Here is a 26691-nt window from a genome sequence, read left to right on the forward strand (position 1 = left end):
CACCGCCCCCTCCACCCTTCCTGAAGCAGCCACATGCCAAGACGGGGCCACGAGGTCATGCCGGGGCCACAATGCCACACCACGCCGACGGCACCATCTTCACAAACCGGAAGTTAGCTCACTGGGGCAGTGATAAACAAGCCCTTGTTGCCCTGGGTTTCCAGCTGCTGGAGGTCCAAGTGGGGCCACCTCCACCCTGAGGGTCAACACATAACACCCCAATTTCTGCTGTTGGACCCTGCTTGCCCGAGGACTCTTCATGTCCACAACGTGGACCCAGTCCGGCTTCACCAGCAAACCAGAAGAGTGCCTGCTGGCTCGCAGGACGTGAGTGTAGAGATGCGGCTGGCTCTCCTTTCCTCTTCTAGTCTGTCTACCTTGCCCTGTGCTGGCCTCTGGCCGCTGTCCCACTGCGCAGCCTGGCAGCTTGGAAGGTGTCCCCTGCCCCAGCCCCACATGGACTTCAGTCCTCCCCAGGCACCGCTGCCTCTGGACACACTGACACACACGCCTACGGCCGCAGCCCTCATGGAACCAAGCCCAAGTTGCGACAGACAGAGGCTGAGAAAGTCAGGGGGACAGCCTAGGGTCTTCCGCACCCAGGGGGTCCAGGGCTGCAAAGCCACATAGGGTTGGCCCAAGGCTGAGAAGCCTCAGGGGGTGACGAGGACGGGCCAGTGCACCTCCTTCCCGCCCAGCCCTCCACACCATCCTTTGCCAAGGGCTACGGTGGGATCTCCCCATGGGAGGAGACAGACAGCGAGACAGCCGGAGAGCCGTCGCATGCAGAACCCACCTTGAAGATGAGGCAGTCGCCTGGGTGCTCAGCGTACAGCGAGGTCAGCCGGTACTGGTTCTCCGTGGTGATGTCGATCTGGTAGCCAGTGAGCGTGTAGCAGGCCTTGCGGAACTCCTGGATCTTGGTCTGGAAAACCTCCTTGAGCCGCTGGTTCTTCAGCTCGGCACTCTCCACCTGCTTCTTCAGCTCTGCGGGAGGGACGGAAGGAGACAGTGAGTGCAGCACCAGGCCGGAGGGGTGGGGACCCGGGAGCGGCCAGGGCAGGGAGGAGGCCGAGTACAGGTAGGACTGGCGGCTGCCCAGGGACACAGCAAGTCCCCGTGTCACACCAGCCAGCCTCCATCGGCACGCGTGAGGGAACGGGAGTGAGGGGTGAGCTGATAAAGGCTGACCCTCTGGTGGTGGCGATAATAAAGTTACTGCATTAAGAACGGTAACTCTGAGAGCCAGACTACGAGCAGCCCGGGCCCCTCCACAGGGATCAGCCCTCGGCCTGCAGAATGACAACCCCTGGAGCCAGCGCAGTCATTGCCAGGAAGCCACAGGGTCAGGAAGCCACAGGGTCAGGCATGACTCGGGGCTCGCTTGCCCCAGCACTCCGAGGATTTAGGCGAGAACCGCGTGAGGAGCCGGTGCTGAGGATGTGGGTCCCAAAGCGAAGGCCTGGGCCGCCACGCCACCCAGTGATCCTGACCATCCGTTCCCAGGTTGCCGCCTGGGTCCTTTCTGAGGCTGGATGCCTGCCCCACAAGAGCCAGCACCGAGAAACAGGGAGGCAGGCAGGAGGCCACTGGGACGTTCCGGATCCTACTGCCCCGGGGCTTTACCTGCCAGCCACCTCTGAGGTCAGGCCATCGTGAGATGACAGCCGGCACCCCCAGGCCCACTGCCCCTGACATGGCTCTAAGTGACCATTAAGGGTACAGCCCCACACCCTGCCCGTCAAGAGTTTACGGCTGCTTGGGGAGGAACTGCTGTGCAGAGCCATCAGGAGGATAACAGCGATTATCATGAATTTCTCACCCGAGAGGCCTTCCAAGTAATTAAACCTCGATTTATCCCCCCGTTAATTATCAGGACTGGCTCCACTTAGACGCACACAGAGCCGTCCACTAGGCCGGGTGCTTCCCAGCAGTGCTGTCTGGAGCTGGCAATGGGGAGCCCTCCAGGGGCCTGGGACTGCTCCAGGTGGGGATGGGAGCCTGCTGGACCCTATCCTGCAGGCCACGGGAGTTGGGCCAGCTGCTAGCCTCCCTCCACTATGATGAGGGACTGAATCACAGGACTGCTGTAGGCGCCCACAACCAGGCACGGGATGGTCAGCTCCCTGGCTAGGCTGAGAAAGAAGATGTTAAAGTCAACCACGGCCACATGGTTGGAGAGAACAAGGGTTTCAACTCCAGGCAGCGCCCGGGGGGGAGGCTGGTCCTGAGTTAGAGATGAGTCTGAAGGCCCCAGGAAGGGTGTGGGGTCCCCCACAGTCCACTCTGGGGGAGTGTGTGAGGAAAGGTGCAGTGTTGAGTGCCTGCTGGCCAGGTCACAGTGAGTGAGAGAGGGGCTGCCGGGGAGTTTGTGCACAGCGGCCCGAAGAGGCTCTGATGGGCCAGTTTAAGGTGGACGATGTAGTCCGGGTTGCTTCCTGGAGGTGAGCAGGGACAGGGGAGCCAGGTGCAAACGAGAAGCCCTCAAGTCTGCAGAGGAAGATGGAGGATGCGGGAGGGGCCGCGGTTCCAGCTCGGCTCTGCCTCCCTGACCTGTGACCCTGAACCTACCCCTTCACCCCATCTCCCAGGACTTCTGCCTGCAACACCGACACAGGCAGGCAGCTGCCTTCAGAGGTGTTAGGCCAGATCACGTGCCGGAGGCCACCGCCGAGAGCGTAGGGCCACTGGGCACCCCCGATAGCGTGAGCTCAGTCGAGCAGCACGTTCCGAGTGCAAGCTCACTCACTGCCTGGCTATAACAGCTATGAACACGATCCGATCCCCAATCCACACATAAGGACACCCAGGCTCACGGAGACTCGCTGCTTGGCTGCAAAAGCAAGGGCGCTGCCTGCCATGGGTTCTGGAAGGAGCAGTGGTGCAGGGCCCACGTTAGCAGCATCCAGATGTCAGGGGCTGGGAGGATATGGGGCCTGTACCACTGCAGGCCTGTCAGCAGAGGGGCCCTGGCGCCCGTCCACCTGTGGGATGGCAGCATTGGCACTGATTCAGCCCTCGCCCCGACCTGGCCTCCTCCCTCCGTCGCTGGCAAAGACGGCCCTGGGGGACACTGTTATTCCACAGCCCAGCCCCTCCAGCAGGACGAGGCTGGGGCCCTTGATGAATGGAGCAATCAGGCTGTGAAATCTGAAGGCTAATTGGCAGCTCTGACCCCAAGACTCTTCCCTGCATCCCTCGGCTGATCCTCCCGAAGATGGGGCTATCGGTAGCAGGAATTGCCACGTGCACAAGGAAGAAAGCAGAGACCACATTTCAGAGGCCATATTCCACCCTAACATGGCCCGTGCTGCCTTTGATAGATCTCAGGCGTCCAAAGGGGAAGAATTAGATTTTGGTAATAAATGCAGCCTGACCTCGGAGAAGGAAACAGCCCTGTTTTCCGATAGACTTCAAAGCTGCCTGTGCCGCTCACAGACCTCTGGAAGTTCCGGGGCTCCGGGCTGTGTTTGCCCATCCATAGCAGGTTGGTATGAGGTCCCAGGGCGAGGAAGGCAGTGTGTGGGGCCCCCTCTCAGAGGCGAGACCACCACCCATGCGGCTGGGAGCAGCAGGGGCCGCCGCACTCACTCCTGGGGCCACTCTCTCGCCCTCTGACAGCCAAACCCAGGGCCCTGGAGGGGAAGGGTCCGTCCTCCATGCCACACAGACCCTTGGAGGCGAGGGGGCCCTGATCCTGGTCTCCTGTCCAGGTAGGGAAGGCTCCATCCTCCAGACAAGGCTGCCTCGACGGAGTCGGTTCAGCTTGGGGCAGATCAAGCCAGCGTTCTGACCCCCCTTTATCCCTGTAGTTCAGTGGCTTACATCAACGTGAATGAATAATTCACACAATGGTTTGGATTAAATAAATAAAAGATGGGTTTTCCGCCTTGGAGATGTCATCGCTTTCTTGTCGGTTGCTCTCACGTGGTCTCCTCCCAAGTGAGCCAGGAGCCCGGGGTTCCTCTGGACTGGGTTCTGTGGGCCTGGATCCTGGGCAGGCTCCTCTCAGAGACCCCAGAAGCCAGTGGCAGAGACCCCCAGGGTGAGAGGCGACAGCCCTGTGCCCGACCCCAGCCCTGGGACCACATAGGCACTGCCCAGGCTGTTCTCAGGCCCAACCTGCAACAGCAGTGCATGGGCTGAGGCGAGGCAGTGGTGCAGCCTTCAGCGCTCCCGGCCCCTGCCCAGCCCGGCCCGCTGTGTGCTCAAGGCCTGCCGTGCCAGGGGTGCTCAGGGAGGGAGCCCAGCTCTGCAGCCCTGCTCTCTGGGGTGGCCTCACCAAGGCTTTTAGGCCCTCCCCGCTGGCCTCCAGGGCTACCCCAGGCTTAGAGCCAACCCGTAGGGAGGCCTTGAGCCCAGCCCACCCACAGCCCTGGCTCCTGCCTTCCCTGCCCGGGGATGTTGAACTCTGGCCACACTGACCAGGAGCACCTGCCTAGGAAGCAGCAACTCCCCTCTGCCTAGACGCCGGCCCTCCTCGGGCCCCTCCTCCACACCCCTGGGACCCCTGCTTTCGGCAGAACCGGCCCTCTCGGAGGTACCTGCTACCACCTTGCAGGGATGCAGGGGCACAGGCCTGGTACTGATGGGCTCTCAAGGCCTCGGTGAGGGGCAAGAGAGGAGGGATAACAGCAGGTGTTCAAGTGGGAGTCAGAGAGGATGCAGCGGCGGCTGCCCAGGGCCCAGCCCAGTGGGGTGTCCCAGGGGGCTGAAGGCATCCATGACACTGGTGCCTGAACAGCCACCCCCTCACCACCTTAGCCCCACACCTGCCTCCTCCTGGAATCACAGGAGGCAGCTGTGAAGAGGACAGAATAAAAATAAATTGTGCTCCATTAGGTAAAGGCTAGCTAGCGGGAAAGAGAGGCTTTACAGCACTGAGGGCCGGGATGTCAGGATAAAGGAGCATTTACAGCACTTATCTCAAGAGGCCCAGTTCACAGCCTGAAACGCAGAGAATGCTTCTACCTTGGCAGGGCAGGGAGAGCCAGCACACAGCTGTGACCCACGGGGATGGGGACAGAGATGCCGGGGCCCAGGCCTTTCAGAAGGAGGAAAAAGGAAAACGCGATACTTTTCTCTACATCCTCTTTACTCCTTCGAGTGTTACGGGGCACATGCAGATGAGAGCAAGCAGAGAACCTTTTAAAGGTACCAAGGGATCTTAGGAGTGCAGCCCCAGGGCACTGCCTGTCCACTTCCGCCCTTCCCCGGGGCCTGAGCTATATCCATGCAGAACTAGGTCGGGTGGGCTACGTGAGCCTCAGGGTGCGGGGAAACCTGTCTCAGGCTCCAGGCTTGCTGTACGTCCTGCAGTGGGAAGGAGGACCCAGCAGCAGGCACTGTTCCAGGCAGCGAGGACACAGTGGCCTATGGAAGACGCTCTTGCACAACTCATGATTGACGAAGCACTGTTCCAGGCAGCAAGGACGCAGTAGCCTATGGAAGACGCTCTTGCGGAATTCATGATTGGTGAAGCACTGTTCCAGGTGCTTGGAACAGCTCTGTGGGCCTGGGCTCTGTGACCTCCCTCTGGGACCTCTCCCGTGAGTGAGGCCGGCCTGACCCCCATCTGTGTCCTGGGATGATTTTAAGAGGAACCTGGGGCTGGGCACGGTGGCTCACACCTGTAATCCCAGCACTTTGGGAGGCCAAAGCAGGTGGATTATCTGAGGTCAGGAGTTCAAGACCATCCTGGCCAACATGGTGAAACCCTGTCTCTACTAAAAATACAAAAATTAGCCGAGCCTGGTGGTGCACATCTGTAATCCCAGCTACTCGGGAGGCTGAGGCAGGAGAATTGCTTGAGCCCGGTAGGCAGAGGCTGCAGTGAGCCGAGATTGCGCCACTGCACTCCAGGCTGGGCGACACAGCAAGACTCCATCTCAAAAAAAAAAAAAAGAGCCAGGGCCTAGCTGTTTACCAAGCACCCGCAGGCACCAGGCAGCTCTGCCCTGAGATCAGCCCCTGCACAGCTGAGGCAGCTGGCCCACGTGGGACGACCCCACAGGAGGAAGAGACGCCAGCCCTGGTGCTTCTGTAGGGTCCCCGAACCCCAAGCAGCCTCTTCCCAGGCTGGCCTCGGTTGTGTGCGCCAACACCGCTCCTGCTACCCCGTCCAGGATAACCCCGGCCATGCAGACAGATCTCCATGCTCCCACAGCAAGACCTGGGCTGAGGCAGGGCTCTCTCCTGGGATTTTCATGCCCTGCTGGGTGCCCCGGCCTGGCTGTCACTGCAGCTGCATCTGGCCCTGGCCTGACCTGGTCCCAGCCCTGCCCCAGGGCCCTGAGCCGCCCTCCCTTTCCAGCTGTCTCTCCTGCACCCTGCTTCTCCATCGCTCCAGCCTCTGGCTCCTGTTCTCCGCACGCTCTTTTCCTGCAGGGCACGGATTGTGGTGTCCACAGAGCTGTTTCAGATGCCTGGGCCTCACGCTCTTTCCCTGCAGTGCAACTGGGCCTCATGCTGTTTCCCTGCGGCGCACCCTGAGCTCAGGCGGGCTGGACCAGGCCTGTGGGCACTGTCACACCTGCCCTGCACCTGAGAACCCGGAACATGGAAGTGCGCGACGGACGCATGCTGAACACGCAGGTGAGCGAAGCCACCATCCCCTACAGCCCTGAGCTCCTGTCCCTGCGCAAGCTACACAGTCAGCTTAACCACAAGCAAGCACACACACAGCGTACGGGACACAGGTGCCTACTGCTGAACGTCCGTTTATCCCTGAACACGTGTGCGTCTGTCCCTGCACACCCGTGTTCATCCCTGAACATACAGCCTTCCCATGGCCTCAGAGGAAAAGCCCTTAAAATCAAGGCAGGCCGGAGAGAGGCCGTGCCACTGCCCCGCCCCCAAGCCCCCACCCCCATCCCTGCTGTGGCTAACAGGGAGGGCCACTGTGAGAGCCGGGGGCCTCCAGGGGCTTCAGCCTGCGAGGGGCGGTGAGGGCACCCATGGCCTCAGAGCAGCTCCCAGCTGCTCAGCCCTTGCCACGCCCCCATCCCCACTATCTCCCCACTGCCACCGCCTTGCCCCTGTCCCACGGTCCCCCAGCTCCTGCCCCTGACCTGGACCGGTGACCCAGTGAGGAGCTGGCCTGGGTCTGGGCCCTGCACAGCTGCCACCGAGGACCCCAAGCCCCAGACTCCGCAGCAACTCTCGGTTTAGGGACTGGAGGCAGCTTCGGAAATTTTCCTTCAGGGACTCAAGGCAGAGCCGTTTTTCTTTCTAAACAATGAATAAAATACAGTTAACCAATGTTGAGATTTTCAGGCTTTAAAAAACCCACAAAAAGGGACTAATATTTCACCATTAAACAAGGCAGCCCCTGAGGCCCAGACCAAGCCAGGAGGATAATTCTACTCGGCGTAGGCCCAGCCCCACTGATGACGCCGCCACGGGGCCAGGAGGAAGGGAGTGATTCCAGGCTCCATACGCTGCCTGTGCGTTCATGGACAAGTCACCTCACCTCTCTAAGCCCCCTTTCCTCCCTGGGTGTGGCGGGAGTGGGGGTAACATCACCTGCCCCCAGGTCAGTAAGACAGTGGAGGCGAAAACCCTCTCGGCAATAACGTGTTCCTCTTAAAACACATCCCTGTGTCGTCAACAACCACTTGGCTGTCTACGGACATCACAGATGCTCGGCGCGGGATCTGAGTGGCGGGACTGAGTCCAGGTGTGGAGTGAGGGGGCAGTGTGGTCTGGGCCGCAATGACACCCAAAAGATCACCTGAGCGTGGTCCGGAGAGACAGGGCGACCGCCCCGGCCCCTGCAGAGTGTGGCCCCCTCAGGAGACAGCGGCCCGTGGCCCCAGAGCTCAGGAGTCCGGCCAGGGCCACCCTGCAAGGGTGAGATGAAGGCTCTTAGCGGACATGGGTGGCCAGACAGTACATTTGCCCACACACGGTCCCAACGAGGTAGCACAGCCTGGGCACAGCACCTTTCCCAGCTCAAAGGTTGGGATTCCAGCATGACAGGCCCAGCAAGTCTGTCCAGGCTGCTGCAGCTGGAACTGGGGACCACCTGGCTCAGGGCTGCAGCTGCCCCGCAACTCTCGCGATCATACCCTTCAGCAGGTCCCTGATGACGTGAGACAGGGAACAATGTCTGGAACCCTGCATGGCTGAAGACATCTCTACCTCACCTTCAGGGCTGATGGGTAATTTGGCCAGATGCAGAATTCCAGGCTGTATACACTCCTCCTTCAGTTGTGTTTGTTTTGTTTTTTGAGACAGGGTCTCACTCTGTCACCCAGGCTGGAGTGCAGTGGCGCGATCGTAACTCACTGCAGCCTCGAACTCCTGGGCTCAAGCGATCCTCCCACCTCAGCTTCCCAAGTCTCTGGGACCACAGGGAGCACACCACCACACTGGGCTAATATATATATATTAGGGTCTTTCTATGTGGCGCGATCGTAGCTCACTGTAGCCTCGAACTCCTGGGCTCAAGCAATCCTCCCACCTCAGCTTCCCAAGTAGCTGGGACCACAGGGAGCACACCATCACACTGGGCTAATATATATATTTTTAGGGTCTTTCTATGTTGCCCAGGCTGTTGTCGACCTGCGGGCCTCACGTGTGCCTCCCACAGTGTTGGGATGACAGGTGTGAGCCCCGCACCCGGCCTCTCCTTCAGTGCTGAAGGCATCGCCCTCAGGTCTCAAGTGCTCAGCACTGCTGTGGAGAAGCCTGAATCCGTTCTGACTTCTGGTCTTCTACAAGTGACTGGTTCTCACTCCCTGGAAGTAGCAGAGCCGTGTCTCTGTTCTCAACATTATGAAACTCCCCCAGCATGCATTTCTCTCATGACCCCCACCACACGGCCTGGCTCCCCCAAGCGTCTATTTCCCATCTCTCATTAGATGTCTCCCTGGCGGCGGCTGGGCGCTTGGCATGAGCAGCAGCCCCAGGGGGTCCTGCTGGACTGTTTCTGGGAGGCTGCCAGCATTGGCATCTCCAGATCTTCCCTCTAGCACAGGTCTGATGGGTCAGAGATGACTCTCAGATGCTCAGTGCCAGTGGGAACACAGGGCAGGAGGGAACGTGCCCAGACTCAGAGCAGCGGGACCAGCCTCTGAAGGAGCCTGACGCCGGGGTGGTTTACTAGTAGGTGACGCAGAGGCCCCCACATCAGGCCGAGGTCTGACCTCGATGAGAGACGACCAAGGATCCCCTGCACGTTGCGGACACAGGAAGCCAGTGGAGGCCCAGGGCTGGGTGAGCCACCCGAGTGTCCCTGCAGAGAGTACTCTGGGCCCTGGCAGGCACTGGCAGCCCCGGTCCTGCCCAGGCCCAATGCCGAGCCATGCTTCCCGGGACTGAATTATTCATGTTTTGCAAGCTTCTAAACTATTTCAGTTTTACATTTTTAAATATTTGATAATTAGGCATCAAATATTGATGCAATTTTATTAGCAGCCATGGGCATGGGGCACTGCAGTGGTTATGGCTGTGCGATATGTATCCGGGTCCTGGCTGGCTCTGCAAGAGACTGTAGGAGGTGGGGACGCACCTGTAGGCTGGCTGGGGCCCCCCGGGACGTCACCCGTGAGAACCGTACCCCAGCATGCCCCACAGCGCCCCACCTGGCTCATCCCAGGGGCTGCCGGCCCCAAATCCAAATTCCTGGAGACCAGCCCGAGGGGCTGGCAGGCATCACGGTCCCCAGGAACTGGCTTTGGCAACAGGAGGATGGGACGCCACCACCTGCCAGCCAGGGCCTGCTGCTGCCCCAAGAAGATGGTCGCTTCAACTCTGCTGGTGCCAGAGGGCCCTTGAGACGTGGCCTCCATGATGAGCCATGAGTTCCCCTGGTGGGCAGAAACTGCACACTCTGCACCAGTGAGAAGACACTCGCCCTGGAATTACACACAGAGGAGCCGCTCCTGGGCCCACCGCCTGGCAGGCGCTGGCTGGGTGAGCTCTGTGCAGCTTTCAAACAGGGCACCTCTTGTGTGATTAACGACTTACTCCAGCAAGCAGCTTGTCACCTTGCACAAAACTGATGTGAAAAGACACCAGCAATTACAGCCACCAGATTACGGGGTGGGAGAGTCCTGGGGTGACAGGCAGGTGCAGATATCATATTTGGAGAAGAATCCTCCCCCAGCACCGAGAACACAACAGCTGAACCCCAAGGGACAGCCCCCGCCCCGGCACCAGGCTCCACAGCCCCCATGAGGTCCTTCGGCAGCAGAGGCCCAGCGGAACCTTGGCGGAAGGAGGAACATTGGCCCCCGTGTCAGTGATCCTCCAGACACCCTGCATATGTAGGGGGACGGGGCACCTGCTGCATGGACATAGAGATGCCTGCAGGAGGCCAGAATCCAGCTCCACGGTCTCCGGCCAATAACAGGACTACAGGGAGGGCTGGTCGCAGCAGCCGTCCGACGCGTCAGCACAGGGCCACCTCTGCGATGCCAGCACTGTTGAGGGGACCCCTCGAACACCCGCCACGGAGCCAAAGCTGGAGCCCACGCTGGGCACTGCCCTGGGGGCTGAGCAGCTGTCTCCATTGGTCATTCAGGCTTCAGTTCAGAAACACCTCCCTGGGCCACCCCCACCAGTGGTCTTCTGGGCACCCCACATTTGCTTTCTCCCTAGAGCTCACGAGCATCTGAGTTCGCATGTTTGCCCATGTCCTGGCCTCTCTTCCACCTGGAACACGTTCCTCAGGTGAGAGCCTGCTCAGGCTTTGAGTAGGTGCCTGTCCGGGGCAGGAACACGCAGCCTCGGTGCACCCATCCCAGCTGGGCCCTGCCCTGGGGAGCATGGCAACATCTGTCCCCACCTTCTGGATGGGGAAACCGACGATGAGAAAGCAGCGAGAGGGCTCCCTGTGACGCCAGTCAGGCGGGACATGGGCTCCAGCATGGCGATGTGGGGCCACAGTGTCTCTCTCCTGACCCCCAACCCTGCACCCATCCCCTGACCGGAGGCCCTGGCGGGGCCTGGTCTGGGCGCATCAGTCCTTTCAAGTGACCTCAGCTGCCTGTGCCCACAGCCCTGATGAGCCGTGAGGATTCCTAACTGCAGGGTGCCTCACGTACTAAGTGCTACTCCCACAGTTCCCGCTCCTGCGCGGCCGCCTCTCCCTCCATCCCCTGCACCCCTTGAGCCAGACAACTTGAGTCGCCTTCGGCCTTCCTGGATTCAGCACTCAACACCCGCTGGACACCAGGCTTCAACGCTCTGTCCTCACCAACCCTCCCTGGCACCACCTCTGCTCGGGGTCTTTCTTTACTAGAGTCCAAATTCTACTTCCTGTCACCCTCCTCTCCCTCCTCCTCAGGCCCCAGGGGTCTTTCTTTTGACGCAGAGCCCAGCTTCGGAAGGGAAGCACTGCCACCCGGCACAGTCACTTGCAGAGTCAGAGCCCAGCTTCGGAAGGGAAGCGCCATTGCCCAGCACAGTCACTCGTGTGCAGCCCAGGTGTTCTGCCCTCTGCCGCTACAAGTCCACAGTCCTCCCAGACACCCCAGGCACACTCACAACGCATGGTGCTCATTTCTGCTGCCACAATGTGGTAGGCACATTTGCCTTCTGCCAGGGGACGATGTTCACCAGTGAACTTCTGCAAGGCCAGGCTCCGGCGTCACCTCCAGATGAGGCCCCTCTTGGGCATCCCAACCCTCTCCAGTCCGGCGTCACCTCCAGAAGAGGCCCCTCTTGGACATCCCAACCGTCTCCAGTCTGGCGTCACTTCCAGATGAGGCCCCTCTTGGGCATCCCAACCCTCTCCCGTCCGGCGTCACCTCCAGATGAAGCCCCTCTTGGGCATCCTATCCCTCTCCCCTGGACTGGGTCTGAACCTCTGCTGCACACACACGCCTTTCCAGCTGCGGCCACCTTTGCAGGGCTGCCTCCCTCACTGTGTGAGCTGCCTGAAGGCAGGGGCTGGGCCTCACCTGTCCAACCCGCCCTCCACGCAGCTGCAGGGCAGAAGTGGTGGGAGTGGGCTGGGTTCCACATCCCCTCAGACACTTGTCAGGGGTCTGGGGGCTGACGGGAGCCATGGCCAAACCCAGAAGTCTGCAGGAGTACACACAGCTGTTGGGATAGTTTCCTTCTGACCCAAAATCCTGAAGTGGGGGAAACTGGGGTGGCAGGGGTCCAGATGGCAGCAGGGGCCCTGCGTGTGGGTACAGACCCCAGAACCAGCCAGCTCCGTGTGTGTTAGCAGTAGAAACCGCAAGGCCAGCCCTGTCGACTGGATGAAGGATGGCCATCTGAAAGACAGACAGCAAATGGGGGCATGTGTGGCTCAAAAGGAAAACTTAACCTATCCTTTTGGGAAACATGAGCTGAGAAACTCTGGTAAAAGGAAGCGGTTGGGGTCAGAGGTGACTCCTCCTGTTTGGGTGAGGTGAGGCAGGCGGCAGGGGTGGGCACCAGGAGAGATAAGAATGGGTGGCCACTGCAGAGACTGCAGGCCCTGCACGGAGATGCCAGCCCACAGAGGGCAAGGGGCGCCCATCCTCTCACGGCTCCTCCTGGCACAGGCAGGGCTGCGGTCCCTGCCGCCGATGCATCAGAGCCACCGGGACCCTGTGCTCTCCGTCCCTGCACCAGTGGGGGAACGGTCCTCAGAGCACTCCCCTCTCATTCCACTGGCTCCAGGCAGACCCAGCCTCACAGGCCCACAGCCAGGGCCCCTGTGCAGGCAGGGAGCCCACCGCGCACGCAGCTCCCAGAGCCAGAAACACTCCAGAGGGAGCAGTGCCCCACAGCGATATCACAGCCGAGCCAAGACGTGACCAAAAACACGGCCACCTCATCTGTTTCCGGAAGCTTCCCTCCAGGAACATGCCCAGGAGCTGGTCCGTGAAGACAGGCCTGGGGTGGCGGCGGCGAGGTCCTGGGAGACGTGGGGGCGGGGCTACGCGGGCTCCGGCCGCTTTGCATGCCGCATGCACGATTAATTTCTCACCGAGGCTTGTAGAGCCTCAGCTCCCCGGCAGGTGAGCCCCGTCTGAGAAGAGGGAAGCCTTTCCAGAGCTCATCTTTTATTGACTAGGTCATTTTCGAGTCAATCTGTCTGCTTTCGGCAAGACGAGAGTTTTAAATCTCCTGTCTCTTTTCCCCTTTTGGAGATGTGGCAGTCTATGAAAACCTGCTAATGTAGGCAACGAGGCCTCGGATTCCAATGTAATGAACTCTTCAGATAGCAGGAGACTCGGGAAGAGGACACGGAACTGCTCCAGTAATTGGAGCAGCCAGAGAGAGGGCTCTGGAAGGAGAGGGGCAAGGAGCAGGGTTCCGGGCGGGGTGGATGCAGGGAGGACCCCTGAGTGCTGAGGAGCACTCCACCCGGAGGAAGCGGCCTGGGGTGGCGTGGGGTGGGGGATCCATCAGGGCAGACGGGCTCTGCATGAGGAGGAATCCGCGGGTGCACGCCCGGCCTGGAGAAGGGAGCGAAGGGAGTGGGAACCGTCGGGGGAGGCTCTCTGAGGCCAAAGGCTCTACCTTCGGGGAGCTGTAGCGGCAGCCAGGCCCCTTGCTCCCCCAGGTCCTGGAGATGGCCCTGGCGTCCTGGGGGTTGGCGTGGGGTCAGCAACCTGGGACCTCGCATGGGCTCTGGCTCTAGGGGTGGCGGGGAGGGGGAGCCCTCGGCTGACACCATGAGGGTTTCATGATTTACAGCTGCTATGGCGGGAGGGAGAGCAGCCCCCAGTGGCCTCTCCCCCAGGACAAAGCCGAGGCTGAGAGGGAAGCAGCTGGTCGGGGACACAGCAGAGCCGCTGGGGCTGCAATGCAGGCCGTCCGGATTCCGTGGGGAGTGGAGGGGAGGCTCCCTGGCTGCCTCCGCCATACAGACTTCACCCCTATGGGAAGAATCCTGCAGGAAACGCCACAGACTCAGTCACGCCCCCTCACAGTTCCTCCTGGGCCCTGCTTGGAGTCCTGGGTGGCCACGCTGGAGGGGGAACACGTCATGTCCTGCTGGACGCCACGCTGGGGGAGGAGAGGGTAGACAAGCTCCCAGGGCAGCGTGGGCAGGTCTCCCCCACAGCATGCCTGTCCACCTCTCCTGCAAGCCCAGGCACCGCGTCCAGGTCCCAGGCCCGATCCCACAATGGGGGACATACTCTCCACTCTGCCACACGGCCTCACTGGCTCTTCCCAGCCCCCGCCTGGCCAGTGCTGGCCTGGAGGCCTCGGGACCTGGGAGTCGGAAGGAGGAGATGGCGCTGTGATGGGTGGCAGGAGACCAGACAGGCATCAGCAAGCGGTGGCTATGCCTGGGCCCAGGACCGCACATGGAAAGGGACTCTGCAGATGTGTCCGGGGCAGGGATGGTGAGACCCGCGGGCGTTCCTGCATTATCCTGGTGGCCCGCTACAATCACGCGGGTCTTCACACGTCAGAAAGGGAGGCAGGAAAGTCGGCTAGAGATCCGAAGATGTGTGCTCCGGCTCTGAGGGTAGAGGAAAGGCCGTGTGCCAAGGCACGTGGGTGCCTCTGGGAGCCAGAAAAGGCCGGATGTGGATTCTCCCCAGAGCCTCCGAAACGAACCGGCCCTGATGACCCCTGGCCTTTAGCCCAGGGAAACGTGTGACTTCCAGAACCTGAGATCACATTGTGTTGAGTTTTTGGTTTGTTTTTTTGAGACAAGGTCTCACTATGTTGCCCAGGGTAGCGAACAGTGGTGCGATCACAGCTCACTGTAGCCTTGACCTCCCAGGCCCAAGCCACTGTCCTGCCTCAGCCTCCAGAGTAGCTGGGATTACAGGCAGGTGCTACCACACCCAGCTTATTATTATTATTATTATTTTTTTTTATAAATAGGGTCTTGCTATGCTGCCCAGGCTGGTCTCAAACTGAGCCTCTGGCAATCCCCTGTACCTGGGCCTCCCAAAGCGTTGGGATGACAGGCGTGAGTGCCGCGCCGGCCCTGCTGTGTTGAATAACTCAGTCAGTGCTGGTTTGTCATGGCAGCAACAGAAGCCTCATGAGGTGGCATCTAAGGATAGTGTGGGCCTCCAGTTTTCCAGAGCTAAGCCCTCCCTGCTGGGCCACAGAGCAGCAGGAACTGGGGTCTCACTGGGAGCAACCCTGGTGCCAGGGTCCTCAGAAACATTGCTCAGCTATTCATTCACTCAGCAGGTATGTGTGGAGAGGTGCTGGGTGCCTGGTATCACCCCAGGCCCTGAGGACACAGTGTGTATGGAGAGATTAACCCCCTGCCCTAATGGATGTTGCTTTTCAACTAGGGAAACAGACTAAAAATAAACGAAGTACAACAGTAGCACCCTGGAGCAGAAGTGCTACAGAGAACCGCAGCAGGGAGGGACGGGGAGCTGGGAGGGGGAGGGCTGCGGTCTGAAAAGGCGTCCTGGCAGCACCTGGCTGGGAAGGAGACCTGGGGCAGACTTAGGAGAAAAGCTACGGGCTTCCCAGGACAGAAAGCTGCAGGGCCAGGGGACGGCGCAGGCAGAGGTGCTGAGGACGGTCAGGGGCAGCGAGGAACACCACAGGAGGCCGACGCGGGACGTACGTGGAGCAGTGTTCCACAGCGGGCTGGAGGACGCACGCTGCCTGCCTCCAAGTCTCACAGTCAAGGAAGGACCGATGGTCGGCTGCGTGGGACTGCTGCGGGTACAAGCAAATGTGTCACCGGCACAGAAGACAGCCAGGACGAAATGTTCAGCGTTGAGTGCTTTTCAAAAAGCAAGTGAAAGCATCTCCACGGGGAAAGAAAAGTCCTTCCCGCCAGCGGGGCCAAAACGACCCAATGTCCACACGGAGACAGTGAGATGTGGACCTCTCCTCACGCCACGCACAGAACCAGCGGGATAAGGGGCTTAGTCTAAGGGCGATTGCAACACTGGGGTCAGCAGGGAATTCTCGGGACAAAGCACCACCACCATCACTACCACAGGAAAAAGTGATTCATTACACTTCATCGAGATTTAAAACTGCTTATCAAAAGAAAGCATTGAGAAAATGATGAGAAGACAATCCAGTCGAAAATGGCAGGGATTTAAGTAGGTATTTTGCAGAAGATAACCTAGGAGGGGCTAACAAGCCACGTCAGTGCCCATCATCCTCACCTGTGAGGAAGTGCAGGCATCCCCACACACTCCGCACCCACCAGCGGGGCTGTGGTCAGAAAGAGAGATGCCACCAACACCGGGAGGGTGTGGGGCCCCAGGAGCCTCACGTGGGACATGCAAACGGGTGAAGCCGCCTCGGAAACCGTAAGGCAGCTCCTCTCCTCCCTAGAATCTGGAAATTCCCCTCCCGTCCGGAGGAACGAAAACCATATCCACACAAAGACTCGTACCCAAACGTCCACAATGTCCACAGCATGATTCATGACAGCCAAAAAGTGGAACCACCCAGACGTCCCTCAGCTGAGGACTGGATGAGTGAACTGTGGTCCGTCTGTGCTACGCAGCACGCTGGGCAGTACAGAAAGAGGAGCAAGACACACGTCATGGCACAAGGCGGGGACAGCACGCTGGGTGGTATAGAGAGAGGAGCAAGACATACGCCACAGCACGAGGCATGGCGGGGGAGGCGGGGGAGGCGGGGAGACACGCCCAGCAGACAGTGAGCCCTCAAGGAAGGGAGTCGACTTAGACAGCCCCTCGGACTACGCATACCCTCCACGCCCTGCAAGGGAGTCAGCAGCTGCCCAGGCCAGGCCCAGGGGATGGTCACTGGCGGGGAGATGAATTCGCGTTCCATGCCCTGCGCTGCGGGTGTCTTGTTGCCTCCCTGCAGCTCCCCTCCCTCATGAGTAGAAATGACAGTAGTCCCGATCCCACGGTGGGGGCCAGGCTGGGCTCCCAGGAACTCCACTGCATGAACAGCCCGGGCACCCCCATTTGCCTACCAGGCACGACCCTGGCGCATCTCCTGAGCCAGCGAGAAGTGAGGCCAGGGCACCCCCACTCACCTACAAGGCACGACCCTGGCACATCTCCCATGCCAACAAGAACCGAGGCTGGGGCTGGCGGAGGACACGGCTTCTCCGGTGTCCTCCAGTCATCACAGCATCTTGTGACAGGAATGTCCTCCACTCCCCACTGCAGTTTTCCTCCTGCTTTTCCAGGACAAGGATACCCACAGCTCGAGGTTGGTTCCCCTCCCTGGACCAGGCACCCAGTTCCCTCCATCCATGTGCCCCAGGGCCGAGCGTCCAGGCGATGCTCAGAATACACACGGACAGAACAGTGTGGGCTTGGCACTGGGGTCCAGCGAGGGAGCCGCGGCATGGAGCCACCCGCCCTGCACCATCAGCACATGGGCCTCCCGCTCGGCTGCCCACCTAGCATGCAGACCACCCAGCCCTGCACACATGGGCTGTGCTCACAGGAGACTCATGACAGCCTGGGGCAGGAGGGGCCACACCCCCGACCAGAGATAAGGACACGGGGGCCAAGACAGGGCTGGGTGCCCACCCCGGGTGAAGGGCGCACCTCCCCTCCAGACAGCCAGAGCTCCCAGCGGCGCCTCCCCTCTCCGCCCTCAGCACCGCCTGGCCAGGGCTCAGGGGAAGCGCCTGTTGGATGTGTCAGGCACTGAAGAGCTCCCACTTCAATCAGGTTTAAATGCAACTGTGAAGAAATCCCTAATCGGGTACTTGGCTTGAGTTACCAGCAAAGTTTACAGACATGCCAGAAAGAAAGAGGAGAGAAGAAGGGTGTCGCAGAGACGGAGCTGCTTGCCACGGCTGGGGACCGTAGCAAGAGCAAGAGGGCTCCTCAGCAGTCCCTGTGGCTGGCACACACTGCCTGGGCGTGTGGCCGTGCACAGCCAGGACAGAGAAGTCATCCTGGGCACTTCTGCCAGACACAGCAGGAAGGGTGGGGCCACCTGGCTGTGCCAGGAACACTCTTACCTATCTCTGGTTCCTCAGGAAGACAAAGCCCCCAGAGCAGCGGAGAGAAGGGCTAGCGGAGACGGAGGGTGGCCCTGACTCTGTTGCATCAGGCCCCACCCTGTGGTTCAGCCTTCAGCCCAGAGCCCAGCAGACTAGATGTGGGGCTGGGGAGGGGCCCAGGCAGCGCTGTATCCCTACAACCTGAATTGTGGGCCCACATATCACACCCCACCTCGCAGACCAGCACCTCTGCCCAGTCCACGGCCAGCGCCCGGCTCAGCCTGCCCCCAATCATGCTCCACTCTGCAGCCAGGCCACCTTCCAAATTGAAAGAATGCCTCCAAGGCTGTGTGTGACCCTCAGGATGGAGCCCAGAAGCCCCATGGTGGCCCAGTGGGGACCACACCAACCTGGTCTCTGGCCCTGCTGCAGTGAGGCCCACCTGTGTCCTGGCCCTGGGACCCCAGCCCCAGCGCAGTCCCCTCCCCACACCTCTGCTGAGTTCTCACTGGTGCTGCAGAACCTGATTCTGGGAGCGTCTGTCTGAATCCTCCCTCGGCTCCATCTTGGGGCCCCCGAGCATGTTTCCAACACAACCGCAGTCACGCCACTGGGGACGGTGCTTCAGCCCTCCGCACTGCCCGGGAGCTCTGAGGCCCAGGCCGGGCCCAGGGCATGGGGGGCGCCCAGTCCAGAGAGAATCTGTTTGTAGGCAGCCAGGCGGGTGTGCCTGGCACAGCAGGTGATACCCTACCTCTGCCCCACTCACCTGCAAACCCTGTGATTAAATCCCATGATTCCTTTATAACTCTAATTACACATCTAATTAATGGTGCTGGCCTTTATTACCCGACACCAAGACCAAAGAACAGCGTGGAGAGAAGGGCCTAGGGTGTTTAACTGGAGTGCCAGCCAGCCTTCAGCAAAGCCACTGTGCTCTGAGGCCACTGCCCCACCTGGACTGCACTTGGGCCCACCTGAGGAGACCACAGCTCCCGGCCCCAGGGTGACTGGTGCTGTAGCTACTCCTGGCTCCAGCCCCCATCCCTTCCCCTCCCCTCCCCTCTCTACGGGGCCCCTCTGAGTGCACAGGGTGAGAGCACGTGGCAGGGCAGGGGCACTGATCCTTCCAACACCCGTCCTGTCTCTGGGTCACCCCAAGCTCTGGTGGCTCTTGCCAGCAGGGCAGTTCCCTCAGGCCCAGGCTGCCGTCATCCGGCCCCTCCCCAGCAAGGACAGGGACCTCCTCCTATCGTTCAGTCCCAGGAATCTGCAGAGATCATCCGCCTGTCACGCTCACCCTTGGTGCGGGGACAGACGCTCACAACTGCCCCAGGACCTGGGCCAGTGGTCCCGTTTCTCAGATGGGGAAGCTGAGATGCAGAGAGAAAAGGGTCCACCCAGACCCCCAACTGTTATGGCGTGGAGCAGGACCTCCATCCAAGCCTTCTGACCTCAGGCTCCCAGGCCGTCCAACATGGCTGCCCTGGCCTCAGATGCCCACATGCTGTGTTGGAGCCAGGAACACCTGCGGCCTGCAAGGTCTCCTCTGCCTTCTCTCCCTGACCTGGTGCAGGAGGTCCAGGCGGCTGGCATCGAAGGCAGAACTGTAAAGCCAAGCCTGCCACCCTCGCTGGGGACCTACCACACAAAGGGAGGACCGCACTGGGGAATGGGCTCATTGGGAGCCACTTTTGTTTCTCTACCCACCAGCCTGGCTCAGCTTCTACCAAATGGGCTCAGACCACAGCCGCCATCGTCGCCATCACCATCATGCTGAGCACACATGGGCCAGCGGTGCCTATGCTATGAACACACCCTCCACAATGACTGTGATTGGAGTGAGCCACATGTCAGAGCTGAGAGAGCTGAACCCAAGGTCACACGGCTGCTGGTGCAGAGCTGGGACCATGGCCCAAGTCCAGAACAGCTGACAGTGTGTGGCAGCTCCTCCTCTACCAGCTCAGGAGCAACTTTGCTTTGGAACTGAAATTTAACTTTGATCAACAAAAAGAAACTGCAGAAGACTCTGGGGAGGGAGCTGAAGTTGCAAAGTGCCCGGGGTGGGAGGGCGGAGTCAGCCTTACTCACACCCCTCCTCCAGTCCACCCAACGCTTATAGAGGGCCAGTGCCAACAGCTCCAGTGACACGGAGGTCCCCAGGAGGGCGCACAGCAGGGCTGCAGCAGCATTAGGAGACAGCAACCCTCAGAGTCAGAAGCCGGGGGTGTGTGGGCCCAGCCTCCCTGTCCTTCCCCAGGACATGAGCGCTCCTGGGTCCCCGGCTTGCCCCCAACCCTGCAGCTCTTGGGACTTGCCTGTCATTGTGTGAGCCAACTCCCTGTAACAAGCATCTCCGTGTGCGTGCATGCGTGCGTGTGCATGTGCGTGTGTACACACATTCTACGAGTTCTGTGTTTCGGCAGAACCCTGCCCAGTAAGCTCGCCCGGGGCTGTGTTGTCTGCAGACGGAGCAGCGACAGTGTGTGGGAGGAGCAGGGGCAGAGAAAGTCGGGGAGACTGGGCTGCCACGGCAGCCTCACACTGTGTTGTGGACCCAGCGATTCCTCAGAGGCACCAAGGGAAGTGGTTAAAACAGGAAGACCCGCTGCACGCTCTCACCCACGGGAGCGGGGGGAACCCATCGCATGGAGTCGGGGGAGAAGGAGGGTGCAGGTGTGGGGTGGGCGGGGATGAAGGGAGGCTGGTCAGTGGGTACAGACGCACAGCCAGATGGAAGGAGTAAGATCTCACGTTCCACAGCCGAGTGGGGGCAGACTACAGTCAGCCACGTGTGCTGTCTACTTTAAAACAGTGAGAAGAGAGGACAGGAGGTCTTCCCAACACTTAGAAATGACCAGTCCACGAGGTAACGGATACCCCAAATACCCCTGTGTGGCCACTGCCCATCCTGGGCATGCAAGACAACATCACTTACACCCCATAACGATGCACGAACACTGTGTATCCATTTAAAATCCGACAGCAAAAAACCCTAATCTTCATTGACTGAATAAAAGATTCACGGGACATCCGGTCCAGACAGAAAAGGGTGCAGACTCATGTTCCCTGCTCCTCCTGCAAAGCTCGGCTCTGAGCCCTGGAGACGGTGAGACAGGCAACCCAAAGAGAGGGTGGGGAGGTGGGAAGAGGGCGGAGAGGCGGCCTGGAGCCAGCAGTGGGGGCTCAGGACCCCTGCCCAGCAGATGGCAGCCCAGATGACACACTCCTGCCTGGACCGGAGCCCGCAAAGGGAACCCCGGCACGCTGCGTGTCTGAGACGTGGTCTCGGTGAGGGAGGCGGCCCTGAGGCGCCCTTCCCTGCTCAGACACAGACGCTGGAAAGCCGAAGATTCTTCCACTAGATTAACCTATAATTTCAGTGTAATTTCAGCAAAAAATAAAATCTTGATGCCTTTTTTTTGAATTTGACTAATTCTTTTTTTTTTTTCTTTTTGGAGACAGGGTCTTGCTCTGTTGCCCAGGCTGGAGTGCAATGGTGTGATTTTGGCTTACTGCAACCTCTATCCCCCGGGTTCAAGCGATTCTCCCACCTCAGCATCTATAGTACCTGTAGCTGGGACTACAGACACCCTCCCGCCACGCCCGGCGTTTTGTGTTTTTAGTAGAGACAGGGTTTCACCACGTTGGCCAGGCTGGTCTTGAACTCCCGACCTCAGGTGATCCACCCGCCTCAGCCTCAGTGCTGGGATTACAGGCATGAGCCACCGCGCCTGGCCGTGACAAAGTAATTCTAAAATTAACTTAGAATAATAAACAGGTAAGAAAACCTTTAAGTCAAAAAAAAGGATAAATGAAATTAAAAAAAAAAAAAGATCTGAACACAGACCCGATTTTGCCTAAGTTTTAATAAAGATGAAGGTATAAATCTACGGGGAAGGAAGGATTCTGAGATAAATGGCCCTAGGGCAATTGTTTAGTGATCTGGAAAAAAAATCAATTTAGATCTCAACCTCATACCATACACCAAAATAAGTTTCAAGTAGATTAAATCTTTAAATATAAAAATAAGCTCAAAGAGCCCAGAAGAAAATAGAATTATTTATCAAATCACTAAAGTACTTACCAAGCTTAAAAGCAACGGAATTAACAGATAAGAGAGAACCTGAAGACGAGGGGTTCAGGTTCTGGGAAAGATGAAGAAACCAATCAGCCCTGTCTCTCCCTGAGGCAGCTCTGACCATGGAGGGAGTGCAGCCAGCAGCCGACTACAGACCTGGAGAGCCACAGGCTGCGGGCGGGCTGAGGTCGGAACCCAGAACCACTAGCATCACCAGCCCATCGGCGAGCGCCCCGCTTCCAGCTGCGAGAGACGTGCAGCTGGAACTGGCCGCGCCGCGTCTTTACTGCGCTGCACCCCACGAGCCACGAAGGCAGAGTCTCCATTCACGCAGACCTCCCACGCCTTGCCTCAGCAGCTTGCCGTTGTCGGCGTGCTGTGGTGTTAGTGATGCCTGCAGATTTCATCTTCAGAAGGGTGAACAGAAACGGCATGTGTTTAATTTCAGTTTCCACATGTGCACGGCTATTGTGTAATACTTACAGAACTACACAGACACATGGACATATTTCTCATAAAGTGAGCTCAGCAAGGTTGCAGGATACAAGAGCCACACACAGAAATCCCTGGTGAACTCGCTCGACTCGTTTTTATCTTGTGATTTTCGACATAATCACGCCACCTGTGAAGAGGAAAAGGGTCGGTCCTGCCTTTCCAGTCCGCGTGCCTTTGACCTCCTCACCCTGCTGCCCATCTGGGGCTCTGGGACATGGACCAAGGCGGTGAGAGGGAAGGCATCTGCCTGACTCGGTGTTTCCCAGTCCCTCACCAGCCAGGTCTGCGGTGAGCTGCACGGTTTCTGCAGATGCTCTTTGGCAAGCTTGGGGGTTCTCGGCTTCTCCTGGTTTCCCGAGTTTCCCCATGAATGTGTGTTGGGCCTCGCTGACTGCATTTGTGCATCCGTTGGTTTGGCCAATTTTTCCTTTTGGCGCGCTGACGTGATGGACTGTACCAGCTGACGCTCGACACCAACCCAGCCTTGCACTCTCAGAAAACAGAAAATAGCCCCGCAGTGTTCTTCAGTTTTGCCACTGGTTTTGAAGTTGGGGTAAATGCTTGCTTCACAGAGTGAGTCGGGAAGTGCTCCCTCTTCTGTTTTCTTGGAGAGTTTTGGCAAATTGGTGCTAAGTTTTCTTTAAGTGTTTGGTAGAATTCACCAGAAAACCATCTGGGCCTGGAGATATCCTTTTTTGGAAGCTTTTTGATTGTGGATTCAGTTATTTAATGGTTCTAGGATTAATGAGACGATCTATTTCATACTGGGTAAGTTCTGCAGTCTGTGGTTGAAGCTTGCTGGAGTTTTCTGTCACTGGTTGGGTGTTTGCCCTGGGGCTACCCAGTCAGGACTTGGGGACCCCTAAAACCTGGGAGTGAGCACAAGACGCACACAGCTTGTCAAGAGAAGCCTGAGAGGCAGCGTGGGAAATTCTGTCTGTCTCCATCCTCTTCTACCCTGACACCCAGGCAATCCTGCACTCTTCGGCCCTGGCACCCTGGCACCCCTGTGCTCTTCCGCCCCAGCACCCCCGCGCTCTTCCGCCCCGGCACCCGGGCAACCCCGCGCTCTTCCGCCCCGGCACCCGGGCAACCCCGCGCTCTTCCGACCCGGCACCCGGGCAACCCCGCGCTCTTCCGCCCCGGCACCCGGGCAACCCCGCGCTCTTCCGACCCGGCACCCGGGCAACCCCGCGCTCTTCCGACCCGGCACCCGGGCAACCCCGCGCTCTTCCGCCCCGGCACCCGGGCAACCCCGCGCTCTTCCGCCCTGGCACCCGGGCAATCCTGCGGAGGTACAGCCTCAGCTGGACAGACGCCTAGAGCCCAAGAGTGGGCCCCTCCCTCCAGACAGGGTGCGTGGGGCATGTCCTGCCCTGTTCCAACGCTGTGGCTGGCGTTGGCCGTGAAGGCGGCTGTGGCCGTGGGACTGACTGCACAGCACAGTGGGCAAGCCTTGCCTGGCTCTGTGGCCAGAAGGCAGTGAAGGGAACCCTGGGTCACCTGGGAAGTGCTGGGTGCTCAGAGTGGCTCTGGAAGGTGCTCTCTAAGCTGGGCATGGGGCTCTGACCCTAATCAGCACCCCACAGGTGTGAGAGTTGGACTCTGAGCTAGACCACACCAGGACCCAGCCAGGACTGTGGAGGACACAAGGTTCAATGGCCTGGGAAACTCGGCAAAGACCCTGAAATGGAAGTGCCATCAGGAAATGCTGAAACCAACAGAAATTTACATTCTCCAGAGAACTTAAGAAAGACCTAGAATCTCAGGATATTCAAAACATCCAGAATGCAATCTAAAATTAAGCAGCATGAAAAGAACTGGGAAAACAGAAACCTGCCAGGAAAAACACGACCAACAGGCGCCAAGCCCAAGATGACGGAGATGCTGGAATTATCGAGTGAGATTTTAAAGACGCTCCAAGAAGCAAGTGATTGGAAAACACAGACTTAACTTTTCACAGTATCTTAGAGATGATGCCGTACCACTAAGCTTGGTGTAGAAAGCACATCACCGCAGGAGTCCTTCTCGCGGCAGGGTGGCAGGCATTACACCCACACACGCTGGAACCCAGCAGACAATGTGGGCACATGAATTCCTTCCCGTCCTTTAACTTAAAACACCATCACACTTGGAGTGTCTGAAAGCCTCTCTCGTCTACACGGAGGGGAAGGGGAGATTTCTTTGAGTGACTGCAGGTTGCTCATCAGAAACCACAGAAGCCAGAAGATGGGGAAACAGTGTTGATTTTTAAAGTGCTAGGAGATGAGAACCATTCTCCCAGAACCCCGTATCCAGCAATGGTATCCTTCGGTAACGAGGTGGGGTGAGGACACTGCTGGGCAAGCAAACGCTGAAAGAACCTGCTCTAAAGAAGCCCCGAAGGAAGTCCTGCCAAACCAGAAATGATCCCCGGGGAACCCAGGAACGTCAGGAAAGAAGGAAGAGCATTTTTTTAATCCAGGCAAAACCACAAACTACTTTTTGCCTCTTATGTTTTTTAAAATAGGCATGACAGTTAAGAGCAAGAATTGTAATATTTCTTGGTGGGGTTTTCCACATATAGAGAGTAAGTACATATGACTACTACAACATAAAGGGAGGCAGGGAGAAGCCTACGTCATGGTGAAATCCTGACGTTTCCACCTGAAATGATAAAATATTAATTACAAGGGCACCGTGAAATGTGAAGCTTGCACATTGTAATCCACAGAAAAATCACTTTAAAAGTATACAAATAGATGTAATAAAGACATAGATACATCAAAATGGAGTATAAAAAAGGCCAAATAACCTGAAATAGGTAGGAAAGAGAAAACAGGAATAAAAAATGGAGGACAAACAGAAAACTAATCATAAAATGGACCTAAATCCAAATGCATAAAAAATTACATTAACTATAAATGGCCAAAACACATCTATTAATCAGCAGAACACACATACCTATCAGGTGCACGTGGGACATTTTGAGGTTATCAAATTATCAGCTACCAAATAAACTTTAAATTGCAAAGAAAGTGAATCGTAGAAAGTGCGTTCCCTCAACATAATGAAATTGAACAGAAATTACCCAGAAAATCAGGGAGAGACACTTTGAAATTAAAAAGCAACCTTCTAAATCTGCATGGATCACAGCAGGCATCCTAGTCTATCGGCAGCGCTATCACAGAATACCTGAGATTAATTTATAACGACCCGAAGTTTATAGGCTCACAGTTCTCGAGGCTGGCAAGTCCGAGATCAAGGCACCAGCTTCCGGCAAGGGCTTTCCTGAGGCGCCATCACATGGTGGACGGCAGGAGGGCAGATACAGACAGCCAACTAACAGAAGCCCCTTTTATAACGGCACGAATCCATTCACCAAGGTGGAGCCCACGTGACCTCAACGCCTCCCAGGAGGCCCCACCTCCCAACACCATCACTCTGGGATGAAGTTTCCAAACGTGGACTTTGGAGGCCACGTTCAAACTATGGTACATCTTAATGGAAATTTGAAAATGTTTTGAACTGAACATATGTAAAAATACAACATTATCAAAATGTGTGAAATGCAGCTAATGCAGCACTCAGATGCGAATTTCTAACACGGAACGCTTACGTTGGAAAGCAGAAAAGATCTCAAATATGCAATCTAATCTTCCACGTGAAGAGGCCAGAAAAAAAGGAGAGCAAACTAAAACTAAAGCAAGCAGAAGGAAGGAAACACAGAACTACGACAGCAAAATATCAATGAAACCAAAAACTAGGTCTCTAAGGAGATCAGTGAAATTTATACATCTCCAGAAAGGCTAACAGACAAAAAAAGAAAAAAGAAAAAAAAGACATAAACGACCAGTATCAGGAAGGAAGGAGTACTGCTACGAACCCAGCGGGCACGATAAAATCAGCGAGGCAAAAGCACAGACAATTCACTGCTCATACATTTGATCACTTAGAGATAATGAACCAGTTCCTCACAATAAAAAAAAACCCAAAACCTACACTCTACCAACATTCAGCTGAGATGAAAGAACTCACTATTCCTGTAATGATTAGAACCTGCCACAACCACAATCCCTAGGCCCAGATGGTTTCACCAGCAAATTCTACAAAACATTTAAAGAAGTAACACCAATTCTACATAATCTCCTCTAGGACATAAAAGGGGGAACAGTTTCCAATTCACTTCATTCATTACGTGTATACTACAACCAGACAAGGGCAGTACAAGAAAGCTACAGACCAATATGAACACAGAAGTGAAGATTACTGACGATGTCAGCAAGATGAACTCAGCAACATG

General features: G+C 57.8%; 1 protein-coding gene across 22 annotated transcripts in view; it reads right to left on the reverse strand.

The window, feature by feature from the left end:
* MAD1L1 (mitotic arrest deficient 1 like 1) overlaps window positions 1-26691 on the reverse strand; it is a 420579-nt gene that overhangs the window by 81960 nt on the left and 311928 nt on the right. For all 22 annotated transcript variants that reach the window (XM_031013142.3, XM_031013141.3, XM_031013143.3 and 19 more), the window contains one exon: window positions 797-987. In XM_031013142.3, coding sequence (XP_030869002.2) covers window positions 797-987 — 191 coding nt within the window. The remainder of the gene's footprint in view (window positions 1-796; window positions 988-26691) is intronic.

The sequence above is a fragment of the Gorilla gorilla genome, chromosome 6, assembly GCF_029281585.2.
Source record: "Gorilla gorilla gorilla isolate KB3781 chromosome 6, NHGRI_mGorGor1-v2.1_pri, whole genome shotgun sequence".
Lineage (NCBI taxonomy): Eukaryota > Metazoa > Chordata > Mammalia > Primates > Hominidae > Gorilla > Gorilla gorilla.